Below are 18,616 nucleotides of genomic sequence, written 5' to 3'. Positions count from 1 at the left end.
CTGTGAAAGTCATCTTGCAGAATGTAAAATGTTATCTGAACTTGAAACATTACTGAGTTTACATTCACAGAGTCAAAAGGGCATTTGTATATATGAGGGCCTGCTGCTTCCATTGAAGAGGATTTCAATTTGTAGATGTTGCCGACATTAAGTGAGCATGCTGTACGGGTACAGCTTAGCTAACGTCCATCTCTGGGTGGAGTTTCTTCTTCTTTTGGCTGTTCCCATTAGGGGTTGCCACAGCGGATCATCTTGTTCCATATCTTCCTGTCCTGTCCGTCTTCCTCTGTCACACCCATCACCTGCATGTCCTCTCTCACCACATCCATAAACCTTCTCTTAGGCCTTCCAGGGTAGAGTCTTACAGACTTTTAATTCTTTTACTGTCTTCCCACAGGAGGATTTGCACTGCAGTCATATCTTGGGGCTCAAAAACCTTCCCCAATGGAGATCATGCGAGCACAGGCCACACTTGCTCCGGAAGAACCTGCTAACTTGAAACCACCAAAAATGGACATTCCGGTCATTGAGGAGAAAAAGCATGTGCCCCGATCACACAACCTGAAACCAAGGGACATGAACGTTCTCACTCCTTCGGGGTTTTAGACTCTGCTCATTGCAGCACACATAGGCAGGCTTAAAATCCCAAAATCCAGTATATATATTTTTTTTAGTTCATTTTTGCAGTGTATCTGCAGGACTTGAAACTTTTTTGTTTGTGTAGAATCCAAGATGAGTCTAAACTACCACTTTATCTGTCAACATTAAGACCTGACATTTTGTTATTAATTGGCAAGTTGTATTGCTCGTCACAAAATAATCCAAGCTTTGTATGTACAAGTTGTTTTTTTTTTCTTTCTTGTTTCATCTTTTTTTTGATAGCAATGAAACTTGCATTAATTGACGGTAAGTTTTTATATATAATTTACATGACTATTTATTTTTTTTAATGTATGTTTTCCTGTGGTCAGCACCACCTATTCTAGGTTCACACACAGATTCATTGTGTGTTTGTTTTTTTTTCCCTCTATGCCAACGTATTCTTACATTATCATTAACAAAGAAGAGCGCTGGCAAGAATTTCAGTTTTCTTTTAAAGTGATGTGGTTGTGAGTAGCGACAATTTACATTGACCATTACTGAAACACAATAAACCAAGTCAGATGTTAAACATTAATGTGTGTTTAATGTTTTTGTGAAGGTAACGTAGGACTGGGTGCTCGCATTATTACCAAGGGACTTTGTTTAACTGAGTATCAAATCACTGATCGCTGCACTGCATTCACGAGTCACAATTTGAAGTGACAAATGTCAGAGCAGGACGTATCGTGTTCTTTTAAAATGTGTTGCTGTTACCAGGCAAAGTGCCACCTGCCATGTCAGGTCCCCAACCCAACAAAATTTTAGATTATCTAATCTCCAAAGGAGAGACGCATTTAGATTTAAAAAAAAAAAAAAAAATTGATGGCAGTATAACAGAAGGACGGAAGACGGGCAGTATCGTTATTTTTTAAAATTGTGTCCTTGAGATAAGACAAACGATCTCAAGAAAACAAAACTTAACCTTTGCTCCTGGCATCAGGCTCGCTTAGATTGCGACACCTATACAGCTGAAGCCTTGCTAACTGTCATCAAGACGGATACTAACGTTATTTTCTAAACTAAGGCATAAACGTATTTCAGCCTGCGTCGGCCCTTGATTGAACAAAAATGTGACGCGCTGATCAGTACGGTTTCTGCTCTTCTGCCATTTCAAACAGGACGTGGCTTCGTAGCTAAACATTAAAGGTTTTATTACAATTATTTCATAATTTCAAGAAAATGGTTTTTTGTTTTATCAAGACCTTGATAAAATTCTTCCGTTCTCTCGAGAAAACAAAGTTCGTTTTCTTGATCACGATAAAATTAGTTCATTATCTCGAGGAAACAAAAAAAAAATAAAATTAACGGTATCCGTCAATAAGGGCGCGCACAAAAAGGCGACCTTCAAAAGGGCGACCTCAATTGGGCGCGGCGAATAAAAGCGCACATAAATAAAGGCGAGCTTCAAAAGGGTGACGTCAATTGGGCGCAGCGAATAAAGGCAAACGCAACAAAATTATTACAGAAAATTTATTAGATAAAGGCAATGATTGAATGTATAAAAAGGTGAAAGCAAGAATATTAAAACATCCAATTAATTAATGCATGAACTTCTAACGAACTATTTCTAAAGCTCTCATTGTTTTCAAAATTACAGAAAATTAGATTAGATTGTTTCGTGTCCTCTATTGCTTTCCTTGTTTCGATCTTCGCCACATCTGGAACATGGTTGTGCGTAGATGGTCTCTTGACGAATAATCCATTTTTGGTATGACAGCGAGACGAACATTTTCCAATCCTATATTCAGTGCATTTCCAGATGTTTCCCGTTAATAGTTTTCTCCTTTCTGAATGTATAGCCTTCGACTACGAGTAGATCTGCACCTTTGTTGCTCTTCACATATTCCAGAGCCATTTCAACTAAATTATCTACGAACGCCTTTATTTGCCGTGCTCAGTTGAGGTCACCTTTTGGAAGCGCTCCTTTATTTGCGCGCGCCTTTATTCGGCGCTCAATTGAGGTCGCCCTTTTGAAGCTCACCTATATTTATGGGTGCCTTTATTCGGCACTCAATTGAGGTCGCCTTTATTTACGTGCGCCTTTATTCTCCGCGCCCAATTGAGGTCGCCCTTTTGAAGGTCGCCTTTTTGTGCGCGCCTTTATTGAATAGAACCAAATTAACGATATTGCACGTCCTCTCTCGGCTTCCGTACAGAAGGCCAGTTCTATTTTTTTTTTTTATTTTATTTTGTAAAACTTTCATCTGTTCTGGAAATTGAGATTGTAGAGGTGGTAGGTTTAGTTTGAATAAGTCCCACACAAACGCCCGCTGTGTTAAAGCTCTGTCACACTACACAACACTAAGACTTCCTGTACATAAGCGAGTAGGGGACAGCCATTCCAGTAGTTTGGCTGAGCTGCGTCACTGCGGATGCCAATCAGAGGGACAGGCTGCAACAGCTGAAAACCAATGTGTGCTCATCCTGAAGTACAATAAATGCATGTATTGGATCTCGCAAACAGAAAAGAAGCTCGTCCATCACGTTTTACATACAGTATGTGGTTAGAATGGAAAAAAAGGGTCAAGATTGGGGCTTGAACATTAGAACACTCTAGACGAGAACAGGCCATTCAGCCCAACAAAGCTCGCCAGTCCTATCCACTTCTTTCCTCCAAAAAAAATCAAGTTGAGTTTAATAAGTCCCCAACTTTCAACTCTCCATACCTGTAAAGTATTAAAGCATTCGCACAATCGGGCAGCACGTTAATTGGCTGTCAGGAAAAAAGGTGAGCTTTCTGATATTCTGTGAAATTGTGTCAGAAAGTCAACTTACAATTATGGGACGTGACACACCCTTCAGTTTCTAGCCTCCTCATAACTCAGACGATGAGATACCAACCTCAGTCAGCAAGTTTTGAGACTCCTGTGACTAGAAGTCATCTAGTATGACATTGGCTTTAGTGATGAGCTGCCCTCTTTGGACACCCTCTGAACTGAGGAGATCTAATGACTTCATCACTTCCATTCTGATCAATAGACTGGTGTTCTCTGTAATTGATGTCAGTGTGAAGGCTTTTAAATGAACAAACAAATGTTTCAAGGACAGGCCGTTTGGGCAAGTAGGACTTACCAATTCCTGGTTATTTTAGAATGTGGTAGTCTTAAAGTGAGTGCTGCAGTGAGCAGCTTAGACTTCCAGGTATGTCAGAGTTGCTGATCTTCTCGTCAGACCAGGTCAATTTAAACAACTAAAAATTGCTTGCCTTGTCTAATTTACTGACTGCGGGCCGACCGCCCACCAAAGTCGTTATGCTTGACCCTTTTTGTGGTAGCCAATAGCATGCAAGTTCTCTATGAAAGGTTAACGGGTCCAGTGAGTTCAGCTGCAGTCTCCGCCCTTTTTCTTGTCAAGCATGAGACATCAGCCAGACGAGCTCCTGTTCTGTTTGTAAAGTCATGGTTGTTACTGCTGTGAAGGTACAAAAGAGTGGGGGAATGACCATGCCACTGTGTTTAATATTAAGGAGAACTAAATGCAGCCGAACAAAGGTGTGCACATGCTGCCTTATTAGCCTTTCCAGCTTTTCTAAATGCTCCACTCAGTTGAGTGGATCAGATTTGGGGACATCGGGATGGTTGTGGGACACTGCTCCTGATCTGATGTCATTTTTTTCTGGTGATGTCAATATTTATGGTGCAGGACCAGAAGAGGTGGAGTCTCAGGATGGGGCTTAGTTGCTCTCACTGGGCAGCTTCTTGGTAATCCAAAGGAAGAGAGAGAACACAGGTGCCCCCTCATACCTGGAAGTGGTACTGCAAGCTGACAGCATTATATGAATTGTACTTCCAGATGAGCATTTATTGGCTGTCACACACACAGAGCCCACCCTCAAACCAGTCATGGATTAGTTGGCACGTTAGACGAGAGCAGGGGTTCTCAATGTCGGTTGTTTGCTGTGGCTGCAGGTTTTTGTTCCAACCAGCTTCCTAATCAGTGACAACACCCGATAACGCTGAGCTTATTTAGTTAGCTGTTTTTTTTTTTCACTCATATTCTACATTTAGAAAAGCATAGCAGCACGATTTTTACATTTATAAGACATTTAGAAATGTTTCCATTTTTGCTACAGATTTAAATGCTTAACTCACTTTTGTTGATTTCATTATACTTTGCCCTTTCTCTGTGCCGTTTTCTCCGTTCATTGTATCTTAATAATAATTACAATCGAGCAGAGCAGACACGCAGGCAAACAACACGGAATAAGCAAAGGCTGCAACTATTTTAGCATTGGACCCACTAATTAGAAAGTAATGGATTAATGAAACAATTAGAAGAAACCGGAAAAACAATGAAAATCAAGATGGAAATATTGTTAAAAAGAAAAAAAAATACATTATATATATATATATATATATATAAAATCTCTATGTGTGTCCAGGTGTCCGTGTGTGGGTGTCTTCTGGTGAAGTGCGCATGCGCGGGGCACGGTGAGATGCGCGATATTACTGTCAGAGAAAGTTAGAGGCGTTTTACGGACATACAAACCAGTATTACTGTGAGAGGAAATTAAAGGTACACAATACAGTGACGCATATTACAGCCACATACAAGCCAGTATTACTGTCAGAGGAGATTAAAGGCATATTACCGACGCGCACGCCTGTATTACCGCCAGAGAAAATTAAAGGTATATTACGGACGTACAAGCCAGAGGACGTACAAGACGGTATCCTTCAATAAAGGCGCGCGTAAATAAAGATCTGCACCTTTGTTGCTCTTCACATATTCCAGAGCCATTTGAACTAAATTATCTACGAACGCCTTTATTCGCCGCGCTCAATTGAGGTCACCCTTTTGAAGCTCGCCTTTTTGTGCGCGCCCTTATTGAATAGAGCCGTACAAGACAGTATTACTGTCACAGAAAATTAAAGACACACAATACACGGCAGCAGCCCACGAAGAACGGTCAGCTCAGCAAGTAAACATCAACAAAAGAAAGGCTGAAAGAAAGAAAAATACGACCAACAAAAAGAATGAGGGCAAAGTCCCTTGCCATTTAATATAGACTGTTCCTACTAATGTGTATGCACTACTGTTCTAGCGCCCGTTATTATAACGGGCTAAATGACTAGTTCTCATATAACTGCTTAGTACGTACGTGTGTGTATATGTGTGTATATATATATATATATATGTGTGTGTGTGTGTATATGAAACACGTGTCGTGTACTCTTTGCATTTATTTCACAGTAAACTATTTCAACTATATATATATATATATATATATATATATATATATATATATAAATTAAACTTAGTTTTCTAATTTCTATATTGTTCCCAGAACACAGAATCTGGGAAATAACATATCACTTAATTAGCCCAGGAGCCCGATTAAAAACAGAAGCAGGTTGGAACAAAAACCTGCAGCCACAGGGGGTCCCCAGGACCAAGTTTGAGACCCCCTGGACTAGATGACCATCCATCACAGGATCACATCACCGCCTGCCTCCAGCTCTCTAGGGTTATGTAAGTGTAGGCCACGACTGAGCGGAAGTCGTCTAATATGACGGGCTGTGGATGCCATTTTTCAGTACACTCGAGTTACCTCTCGTCACCGTTAGCAAGGGGATAGAAAAAAAACATGAGATGTTACATTTAGTAAATGACCATAAAGCATTGGGGCTATGGGGGGGTTGGGGGTTCACGGTGAAGCAAATCCTTGGAACAAAGAAATTAAATGCAGTGAGCAGCCTTCAAGCCCTTTTTCTTTATAATAGCAGTTCACGTGTGCCGCCCGTCCTAACTTGTGTGGCTCTGTTCAGGTCCACAGGTGCCACTCGAGCGTTTCACACTACTTGCCAGTTTGATGTTTGTCCTTCCTGGCTTTGCCTGGGGTGCGCGTTCCAAATTCAAACGGTTAAAGAATGGCAGATAATCCCAGTTTAGGAGATTTGAGTCAGCTGGCCAGTGCTGCCCACCGGGTAAGGCCAGAAGTGATGTGCCCAAAGCCTGGCAGGCGGCGAGAAGGCCACGTGAGCCAAATGTCAGGATTTTGGGTTGAGAAACGAACACGAAAACGAAAGCGGTGCATAAAGAACCCACAAGAGACGGCATTTGCCAGATCCAGACACTGTCAACGCCATAATGTTTCGCTGATTTGTGATGGGCTTGTCGTCTCCTCAGGGTTTCAATTTAAAACAAGTTATTCTTAAAGGTTTTAGTAAATTTAAAATCCTTCCATGTCTTGTATTTAATTGTCTTTCTTTGAAGGTCACACTCCTGCTAATGGAACAATGTGGGCAGGTTTAATTTCTACGTCTGACCTCAAGTGCGCACACAGCAGCATTTAATTTTACCAAATGCACAACTCTGTGTCCCGCTTGCCGCCGCCTCACCTCCTTATGTTATGTTTTAATGTTTATCCCCAGAACAACAAGTCAAAAACGTTGAATTGTTTTGAACGGGGTGTCCACTGACACAGATTTAGCCCACGTGCTGCATGTCACCTGTTCAGTGACTTTTGCTAGGGCGCACCCTGACGTCACACTTGTGTTTTTTTGGTTACTTGCGCCTGATCTGCACGATTGATGTGCCCCGCTTCTATTATCGTGGGCTATCGCAGTGCCTTCCATAATTCCCGACACGAACATTGACAGTTGCTGCATTGTGAACAGTGTTAAGGGGGCTAACGTCTGTCTTGTCCTTCCACTTAAACCACAATCATTTTGTGGCATACATACTGCGCCCCACCACAACGTTACACAACCGGAGTGACCAGGCGTATCACGGCATTCAGTCATACAGGGACATGTACATCGGTCTGTGTCAGCGTCTGAAGACCAAATCCCCACGATCGACATCCCTGTCGCTTGATTCAACTAATAGTTCAGTCTCGGTTTGTTCTAAAATTGCAGCTTACTGTTTACTCGCCTTTGTGTGTTTGGGTTGAAGGCTCCGCCCCACTCATGAATATTGATGACTTACCCTCAAGTGAAAAGGCAGAGAAAGATTTGTGACTTTCCACTAGATGGCAGCAGCGTACTGTCCAGAGTGTCATTTGAACTTGAGACTGTGAAGCGGATCAGTAAAGGTCACCCTGAGTGACCGCAATCACATCCAATTCAGCGGAGTTAATACCAGGGTGACTTAATCCTAAACTTTTCTACATTATTAGTTAAACAAATTTGTATTTTTTTTTCTTTCTCCTTAAAACATTTACGTTAAAAGCACAGATTCCGGAGTCTACACCTTTCATGTTCCAAGCAGACCAAGTAATGGATTAACAGCAGGCGCACATTTCTTTGAAAAGTGGAAATTCATAGAAATGCCCTGAAGTGAGAAGGAGAAACTTCAGCGCTCCAAAAATTCAGATCGTTGATCCTGCACACACGCTGGCCATTCTTGAGTTTTGTACATCCACTTGTAGACACTTCTCCTTTCTGATGATGGAGCTCTGCTCCTGATAAGAGAGCGGCACACTGCGCTCATCGGGTGTGAAACGAAAGTGAGACGGCCATGTTAACTGCCAGCAGACCCCTGTGGACTTGGGTGGTGTCAGATTAAGACAAACGCATGAAAACATTTCAGAGGGTTTTGGCCGAGTGCACATTCAAAAGCCCACAATAGTTTAATATTAGGAGGGCAAACTGTGAGCAGCAAAGCTCAAGTTGGATAAAGTGGGGTGAACATTTAGAGCCCACTTACAGCTAAGTGTTTTTCTGCCATGTTAACGCTAAACCACAACCTCCTAAACTGCGTGAAGATGGCGTTTTATATTATTTATGATGAGAGTAGTCACACCTGAAAGTTTTAGCAGTGAGTGGGTTTCAGGTAAGCTTGCTGGTAAAAAAAACACCAGTGACGGGCTGGACTGGTCAGTTAACACAGAGGGGGCATAAAAGAAACTGCAGAGCAGGGCCAGTGAGGTGGGAAGTGACAGACTTCAGGGACAAGTCTGTGATGGCCTCTGAGCTGTGCTGGGCTAGGCTGGTGACATCACTTCAGGAGAGGCTCACCAAGTCAACAGGTTAATTAAAAGGGTGGGATTAATTATGGGACACACACCGGACCCCCCCCCCCCAGAGGTCGTAGAAGAGGACAGAAGTAAAATGAAACTGAGTGCCGTTATGAACAACACTACACATCCTGTCTGTGACACAACAGCGTGGAGGACCTCCAGAGAACAAAGTGAAGTAACGCGACTGGATGAGGACCTTCATAGCAACAGCAACACGCCTGTATAGCGCCTCACTGAGACGGGCACTGCTACGTCAGAAGGTTGGTTTTGTTTTCTTAATTTTCTTCCTTTTCAGTCATTCTGGTGTTTGTGTACATATTTACTTATCTGTTTTATGTAGATATTTTTTTTGAAGAGCTTCTATAAAAAGCCAAATTTTCCCTGGAGACAAATAAAGTTCTCTCTCTGTTTATCTATCTATTATATAGTGCCTTTCACATCTGTCTGTATGGTGGCACAGTGGTAGTGCTGCTGCCTCACAGTAAGGAGACCAGGGTTCACGACAGGTCCTTCCTGTGTGAAGTTTACATGTTCTCCCGTCCAAAGGAACGTAGGATAGGTGGCTTGATGACACTAAATTAGCCTGTGTGTGTGTGTGTGCCCTGTGATGGCCTGATGCCCTGTCCAGGAAATCGTTCCTGCCTTGCACCCTGTGTTGGCTGGGATAGGCTCCAGCACCCTCCGTGACCCTGCTCAGGATTAAGCCAGTTAGGAAATAACTCATCTGTTATATAGTGCCTCTCCTTCCTATCTATCTGTCTATCTAGTATGGCCTACTTGTGTGTCTCTATGAGTAGTCCTACCTTCAAGAAAAAGCACTTTATGGATGACACACCAGTTTTACTGTATTGTCACAGAATGGAAAGGCATCCAGTTAATGGTGGAAGGCCACCTACAGTTAGGTCCATAAATATTTGGACAGAGACAACTTTTTTCTAATTTTGGTTCTGTACATTACCACAATGAATTTGAAATGAAACAACTCCGATGCAGTTGAAGTGCAGACTTTCAGCTTTAATTCAGTGGGGTGAACAAAACGATTGCATAAAAATGTCAGTCAACTAAAGCATTTTATTAACACAATCCCTTCATTTCAGGGGCTCAAAAGTAATTGGACAAATTAAATAACTGGAAATCAAATGTCCATTTCTAATACTTGGTTGAAAACCCTTTGCTGGCAATGACAGCCTGAAGTCTTGAACTCCTCGACATCACCAGATGTTGGGTTTCCTCCTTTTTAATGCTCTGCCAGGCCTTTACTGCAGCGGCTTTCAGTTGCTGTTTGTTTGTGGGCCTTTCTGTCTGAAGTTTAGTCTTCAACAAGTGAAATGCCTGCTCAATTGGGTTAAGATCAGGTGACTGACTTGGCCATTCAAGAATATTCCACTTCTTTGCTTTAATAAACTCCTGGGTTGCTTTAGCTGTATGTTTTGGGTCATTGTCCATCTGTATCATGAATCAATTTGACTGCTGTATTTAGCAGGATTTGAGCAGACAGTATGTCTCTGAACACCTCAGAATTCATTCGGCTGCTTCTGTCCTGTGTCACATCATCAATAAACACTAGTGTCCCAGTGCCACTGGCAGCCATGCACGCCCAAGCCATCACACTGCCTCCCTCCACCGTGTTTTACAGATGATGTGCTATGCTTTGGATAATGAGCTGTTCCACGCCTTCTCCATACTTTTTTCTTGCCATCATTCTGGTAGAGGTTCATCTTGGTTTCATCTGTCCAAAGAATGTTTTTCCAGAACTGTGCTGGCTTTTTTAGATGTTCTTTAGCAAAGTCCAATCTAGCCTTTCTATTCTTGAGGCTTATGAGTGACTTGCACCTTGCAGTGCACCCTCTGTATTTACTTTCATGCAGTCTTCTCTTTATGGTAGACTTGAATATCAATACACCTACCCCCTGGAGAGTGTTGTTCACTTGGTTGGCTGTTGTGAAGGGGTTTCTCTTCACCATGGAAATGATTCTGTGATCATCCACCACTGTTGTCTTCCGTGGACGTCCAGGTCTTTTTGCGTTGCTGAGTTCACCAGTGCTTGCTTTCTTTCTCAGGATGTACCAAACTGTAGATTTTGCCACTCGTAATATTGTAGCAATTTCTCAGATGGGTTTTTTCTGTTTTCGCAGCTTAAGGATGGCTTCTTTCTCCTGCATGGAGAGCTCCTTTGACCGCATGTTGTCTGTTCACAGCAAAATCTTCCACATGCAAGCACCACATCTCAAATCAACTCCAGGCCTTTTATCTGCTTAATTGATAATGACGTAACGACGGACTTGTCCACACCTGGCCATGAAATAGCCTTTGAGTTAATTGTCCAATTACTTTTGAGCCCCTGAAATGAAGGGATTGTGTTACAAAAATGCTTTAGTTGCCTCACATTTTATGTAATCGTTTTGTTCACCCCACTGAATTAAAGCTGAAAGTCTGCACTTCAACTGCATCTGAGTTGTTTCATTTAAAATTCATTGTGGTAATGTACAGAACCAAAATTAGAACAAAGTTGTCTCTGTCCAAATATTTATGGACCTAACTGTATGTCTATTTACACTGCGCCAACAGAACGCCAGTAACTCGGTGAGTTTGACAAAAATACAAAGACATGATGGAGCACAACAACGTTATCCAAGGAGTCAAACTGTGGCAACAGAATAGGCATAGAGGAGCTTCACCTCGTGACACTGCAGTGCAACAATGAAAATGTCATGCATTCCCAAATTCTTACTTTATGGTCAGTCTGTGAGTGTTTAGACCGAAGTGTGTGTGTGTGTGTATATATTTATTTACTAACTTATCTACTGCATCTATGTATTATTTATTTATTTAGAGAACTTCTGTAAAAGCCAAATTTCCCCCTGGTGACAAAATAAAGTTCTATATGTCTATCTATTTATTATATGGTGCCTTTCACATCGATCTGTCTATTATATAGTGCCTTTCATATCTATCTATCTATCTATCTATCTATCTATCTATCTATCTATCTATCTATCTATCTATCTATCTATCTATCTATCTATCTTTTCCATTCACAATATGAGTTCCATTGTGTTATGTTGTTTAGATAGATGGATGGGCCCATGTAGGCCAGAAAGCCTTTCTTTTGAGCTGGGGTTTGGGTGCCAGGGGTGAAGTCTAATTGTGGGGCGCAGAGCTGCAGCAGGGTTGTCTCTTGGCCTTTCCTGTGGATTTTTGGAGGTCTGCTCTCCCTTTTGTGTTTTTTTTTCTGTCTGGAGATTATAACAGTCAAGCTAACATGGAACTCCTCAACACGAACAGCAAGCTGGAGAGAAAGAGACAGACAGGTGAAAGGCACTATATATTAGATTGGTAGATGGATAAATAGAAATGAAAGGAGCTATAAAGCAGACATTCATACATAGGTAAACAGGAATGACATGGTATTTAATAGGTATAGATATGAAAGGCACTATATAATAGAACTTTATTTATCCCAAGGGGAATTCTAGGGCTTTTTATAGGAGCTCATTAAATAAATGAATACATAGATAGTTTAAGTAAATATATACACACCCTCCCATTGTTTATTTGTTCCCAGTGTGAAATTTGGCATTTTACAGCAGCTCTTTAAATAAATAGGTTGGTAAGTAAGTAAATAAATGTTTAGTAAAATTTGTCTTTTAACCCACTTATTCAGGACAGGGTTGTGGGGCAGCTGGAGACTATGTCAGCAATCACTGGGTGCAAGGCAGAACAATACCTGAACAAGGCACCAGTCCACTGCAGGGTGAACACACACACACACACATCTACTAGGTCCAAGATGAACAACACTGATTCAACAAATGTGTATGTCTTTGGACTGGCGGGAGGAGCCCCATGTGAACACAGGGAGAACACAGAAACTCCATGTAAGAACATGAACCCCGTGTGCCGTTTAGCACAAGCAAGTAAGAATTTCACAGGACTCTGTACGCAAAAAATTTTTGACTCTACGAATGTAAAAACATTTTGTTTCCAGCTTATCTTTACTGTAGTTCCAATCTTCATACAAAAGTCTACTGATGAAAAATGACAACGTACTGAAAGTCCCTATAATTACAAGTATTTTAACATATGCTGTTTTTTCCCCCATTTATAACTGAAGATTTTCCAGCACCTTTTTTTTTTTTTTTTTTTGCAGGATCTTTTTGAAAGCCCACTTGCCGACTGACTTTGACACTGCCTATTAAATCACTTTTTCTTCCTTTTGTATATTTTATTATTTCCCTTCTTTGTCAGTTAATCATGCTCCGGTGATGTTTGAATATTTTCAAAGCCTTTCTTTTTCCTTCATATTTTCTTCTATTGACTGACTCACAATGGCACTGCCCTGCTTCACCGCTTGTTACACTGGGGAGGTTTAGTCGTCTGTGACCTGCCTGATTATATTCAGGACCCACACTCCAAACCAGCGGCACGTTCACAGATTGGCTATGGCTTAACGGTATGTTGTTCTTATCAATGTATGTCCTAAAAATTCACAACATTATGAGAACTGAACTTAGTATAATTGTAGTGCCCCAACCCCCCCATACTCAAGAAAGAAACTGGTCAAAAATATCATACAAATGCCCTGTGCCTTACTGTATTATTTATCTTGAATTTCAGAAGGCTTTTGATGAGGTCTCACTTGAGAGGTCAGTGAGAGTTCAGGGCTCAGTGGTCCAAACACAGGAAGCAAAGAGTTATGGCGATGGGAACCTTTACAGAATTAAGTGCTGTTGCGTATGGTCCAGTGCTTCAGTTCAATGCTGTTTTTAATATCCATACAGTAACTGATCTGACAAGAATATAATCAGCAAGCAGGTGAAGTCTGCTGATGATACCAAACGAGGTGGAAGGGCATATAATGAAGAATCCGCTAAATTTTTACGGAGGGACATGGACAGCACACATGCCTGGGCAGATTTGTGGAAAGTGAAATTCAATGTCAGTAAATGTGAAGTATTACATGTAGGGAGCAGAAATATTAGATCTGAATACTTGAAGATACCCCTTCTGAAAAATACCTTGGAGTCGTAGTGGACTGCTTACTGTCTACATCCAGACAGTGTATAGAAGAAAACTAACAAGATGTTAAGTTATACAGCACAAGTCAAGGAAGGCTACTGTATGCTCAAGTTATATAAGGACTCACCTGTGAGCAGTCTTCAGAAAAGTATACTCTTAAAATTGATGATTTACATATAGTCAGACAATCATAAGCATATATGAAAATAAGTATTATAGTATAATAAGGGCACAATAGTATAGTAAGGGTTAAACCATAAAAAGCCTATTTTAATAATATTTTACTATTTTCCTCTTTGCAGCTACAAACCACCAAATATCTTGTTGCTAAGCTTAAATACTCCCATCCCGGACACTGTGTACTTTGAGAGGGCTAAATAGGCCATTGTTTTAAGAAATGCAGCCATTGAGGATTTGACCTTGACAGAAAACCAGATAGGCCGCTTGCTTTCACTTGCAGCAGCTGGGCCTCTGCCTCCCTGTCTGCCTGCCTGGACACTAACATGAGGTGATGGCAAGCCAAGGAAAGTGTCTTTTATAAGAAACAGTGCCATTGTGTTAGAGATGCAGCTGCCTAGACCTCTAGCCTTGAGTGGTGTGTGTGTGTGCAACAAGGAATTATTCATTTGAGTAGTCCTGTATCTTATGTGTGGGTCTGCCTGATTCCAACTTGCTGGTGGGAATCGATCGATAAACAGGTCTCAGATAGCTGCACAGGGTAAGGAGTAACGTTGGAAAGATTCAGTGAGATGGTGGACATAGGGTCAGGTGATGGGTATTCGGTAATGGTGAAGACCTACCAAGTGGGTTTGATGAGCAGGACTAAGCACTATTCTAAATAGGCTGGGAAATACTGATGGACCTAATTGGAGGCAGGCCCAAGGCTGCAAGATGATTGGGAGTCATGATTGGGGACAAGGAATGGGTTCTAGGAGAAGAATTGTAATAAACATATGGTCCACTCAATTCATCTGAACTGGGACTGTGTGTGCATCACGTAATAAAGCTCGATTCTGCCGCTTGTCATGAGATTCCGAGTGTCTTCTTTGGGACTGAGGGTGCCCCTGCCTGATCTGCTTCAACAAGTTTTGGTCTCCAAAACTAAACAATGTAGCAGCACTAGACATGGTCCTGAGAAGAGCGGCTATGCTGATTCAGGAATGAGAGATATAAGGAAAGATTGAAGCGAGCTGAACCTTTCTAGTTTAAGCCAGGGATGTCCAACTCCATTCCTGGAGGGTCGCAGTGGCTTCAGGTTTTCATTCTGCCACTTTTACCCTTTGTTAAATCAATTACTACTGAAAATTGAACATACTAGGGCAGGGATGACGAATTATAGGCCTGGAGTGCCGCAGTGGCTACAGGTTTTCATTCTAACCCTTTTCCTAATCAGTGACCAGTTTTCACTGCTAATTAACTTTTTCCCCATCACTTTAATAGCCCTGTTAGAAGAGTTCAGCCCTCTGAATTGATTCCTTTCTTCATTAAATGACAGCCAAACAGAAATGAGATGTGAAATGAGCTAACAGATGACCAGCTAAACTGGGGCTTCAAACTCCAACCAATTTCACTCCAATCACTTTCTTAATGAGAAGCCAGTTCTTGCTGTTAATTAAACCCGTTATTTAATTCCATGGCTTGTTGCTGCTCTCATTCTGCCACAGCAAACATTTCGTAAACTGTTGTTTTTCTGTTCTTTCTAAGAGCACCGTCAAAATGTTTTGGTGACCTAAGAGATCAACCTTACCAAGACCATCACCTCTCTTTAATTTCAGATATTGTGTAATGGGCACAGGGGAGCTGGTCACATGGTGGCTTGTTTTGTGTCTCATTATTGTTTGGCTGCCAATTAAAGAAAAAGAAACAACTATGGGGCCTGAGTCAAGTCAATTAAAATAAGTAATCGGCAGCAAAAACTGGTCACTAATTAAGAAGATGGTAAGAATGAAAACCTGCAACCACTGCGGCGCTCGAGGCCTGGAGTTTGCCACACCTGTACTAGGGTGACTTGATTTTAAGTAAGTTGCATTTTAATTATTTAGTTTTCTCTGTAAAAAACAAGGTTGCAATGCAAGGAAAGGCAACACTTGGTCAGGCCAAGACAGACCCCAGTTGTACTTGTGTGTTCATACAGTATCTGTCTCAATAAAATATCTGGAAGGAAAAAAATGTAGATCTGATCTGGCCCATAAAACATTTGGGTTTTGATCTAAAAAAAAAAGTTTGCATTAGTCTTGAGAAAATGACTGGTGTGTCAGAATGACTACACTAACAAGCCTTAGAATTAAAATGATGGCCCTACAGGACTGTTTGAAACCCCTTGGTTAGAACATTAGAATAATCAGGATGAGAGCAGGCCATTCAGCCCAACAAAGCTCGCCAGTCCTGTCCACTTAATTCTTCTTAAAAGAACATCAAGTCGAGTTTTGAAAGTCCCTAAAGTCTTACTGTCTACCACACTACTTGGTCACTTATTCCATGTGTTTGTGGTTCTTTGTGTAACGAAAAACCTCCTAATATTTGTGTGAAATTTTCAAACTGTGTCCGTGTTCTTGATGAACTCATTTTAAAGTCACCGTCTTGATCCACTGCACTAATTCCCTTCATAATTTTAAACAGTTCAGTCAGGTCTCCTCTTAATCTTCTTTTCCTTAAACTCCAAAGGCTCGGCTCTTTTAATCTTTCTTCATAATTCATCCCCTGTAGCCCTGGAATCAGCCTAGTCGCTCTTCACTGTTTAGCTGGGAATCTGTTGGCTTGCTTTGTATCCCTTTGTTACTTGGCTGTCATAATTCAATCATAATTAAAGCAAAAGAATTATGATACATTAGCAACAGGAATCCATATTACTAAACGAGAATGGTAAACCGGATGGACGCAGGAACATGGGCCGTGGACGCAAAAGACGTAGTGCGCAGGCGCAACACAAAGCCCCCCTCCAAGCACCGGAAAATGAGAAATGGTGCGCCACGCCCATAGCAACAGACCCATGCAACAAAGCGGCACACGAAGGCCATACCACACAAAACAGGACACACACAAAAAAGAGGATTCAGACCCACGACACACAAAGCCCCCCTCCACTAACAGAAATAAAAAATGAGGCAACGCGCCCCTCAAAAAAAACGCACGCCGACAAACGACGTAACAGTGAGTGCGATCCTCCTTATTACTTATCCATATTACTAACAATACTGAACAAACAAGTCATGAATTCACGATCACAGGTACAAAACGATACGGCTCGAGTAACGGGACCGCAAACACGAACCTGCATGAAAAAAAACAATACACGTCGGCGCCTACAACGCGCTTCTGAAACCACGGAAGAAAAAATGTCTCGGCTCCAAAAACACATGTCACTCCTTATTCAAAATACCGGTCCCAATCACAGAAACATCGGTCTCCACTATGAAAATGAACAGTAACAATGCACGTGACATCCGTCTTGCCACACTATTAATTATAGATGAATGTACAATGGCATCCACTCACTTACTCAACACCATTGATAAACTTCTACAAACGTTGATGAATAATAATATTCCCTTTGGAGGAAAGGTACTTTTATTAGGATGAGATTTTAGACAGTGCTTACCTATTGCTCCACATGCAATGAGCTCAGCTATTGGTCAGTCCACCTTAAAATACGTGGACAATTGGCATTGCGTTGATGAATAATAATATTCCCTTTGGAGGAAAGGTACTTTTATTAGGAGGAGATTTTAGACAGTGCTTAGCTATTGCTCCACATGCCATGCGCTCAGCTATTGTTCAGTCCACCTTAAAATACGCGGACGACGTCATACATAAACAACAAGAGACCGGACTACAATACATATACAGGCGCGACACCTGATTGGTAATAATACGAAGAAACGAACAGTCCGCATATTAACAGTGAGTGCGATCCTCCTTATTACTTATCCATATTACTAACGATAAAGAACACACAAGTCATGAATTCACGAGCACGGGTACAGAACAAGACGGCTCGAGTAACGGGACCACAAACACGAACCCGCATCAAAAAAAACAATAAACGTCGGCGCCTACAACGCGCTTCTAAAACCGCGGAAGAAAAAATGTTACGCGGCCAATTGGCATTGCTTTCAAAAGATACAGTTGGTACAAAACATGCGATGTCCAGATCCAGAATATAACAATTGGTTATTACAACTGAGAGCTGGTACACTCACCAATACAGATGGACTTCACCCAGATATTATTACAATTCCTCAAGCCTTTATCTGCGACGACTTAGTTACGGAGATATTTGGAACAGCAATCTCATTAGACCAAATACCCCTTTTAACACAACGCACTATATTATGTCCAAAAAATATTAATGTTGATCACATAAATAACCAAGTCATTGCATTACTTCCTGTAGAGGCACAGCTCTTTCTAAGCTCTGACAAAGTTGACTCTGATGACAACAATGACCATCTTAATTTCCCCTTACAATATTTGAACACTATTAACCCAGCCGGATTACCACAACACAATCTTAACATTTCAATCGGAACAATAATCATGCTATTAAGAAACCTTAAAACTAAACAAGGTTTATGCAATGGTACACGTTTAGTCGTCAACACCATGACACACAATATTATTGAAGCAAAACTTCTTACAGGATCACATGCTAACAATACAGTTCTGATTCCTACAATTGACCTAACAAGTTCTGACCTAGAATTACCTTTTACACTTAAACGGCGACAGTTCCCCATTAAACCTGCATTTGCCATGACCATCAACAAATCACAAGGCCAAACCATGAACAAGGTTGGCATCTACCTCTCTGACCCCGTTTTTGGACATGGACAACTTTATGTGGCCTTCTCACGAGTTCGACGTTCATCTGACGTTGAAGTTAAGGTTATAAATGATCCATGCCAAGAGAAACTCATTCAAGAACAAGACACCATCTTTACTACTAATGTTGTGTACAAAGAAATTTTCCGATAAATCTTTACACTGTGCCTT

General features: G+C 41.4%; 1 protein-coding gene across 1 annotated transcript in view; it reads left to right on the top strand.

Annotated features, from left to right (window-relative positions):
• The window catches only part of kiaa1191 (KIAA1191 ortholog), a 34,504-nt gene extending 33,327 nt beyond the window's left edge, over nt 1-1,177 (top strand). Inside the window, exon 9 of the mRNA XM_028813082.2 lies at nt 398-1,177. Coding sequence (XP_028668915.1) covers nt 398-606 — 209 coding nt within the window. The 3' untranslated portion in view covers nt 607-1,177. The remainder of the gene's footprint in view (nt 1-397) is intronic.
• The last annotated feature ends 17,439 nt before the right edge of the window (nt 1,178-18,616 follow it).

The sequence above is a fragment of the Erpetoichthys calabaricus genome, chromosome 11 (assembly GCF_900747795.2).
Source record: "Erpetoichthys calabaricus chromosome 11, fErpCal1.3, whole genome shotgun sequence".
In the NCBI taxonomy this organism is placed as follows: Eukaryota; Metazoa; Chordata; class Cladistia; order Polypteriformes; family Polypteridae; genus Erpetoichthys; species Erpetoichthys calabaricus.
Note: the sequence above shows the minus strand (reverse complement) of the source record. Positions and strands in the feature narration are given on the sequence as shown.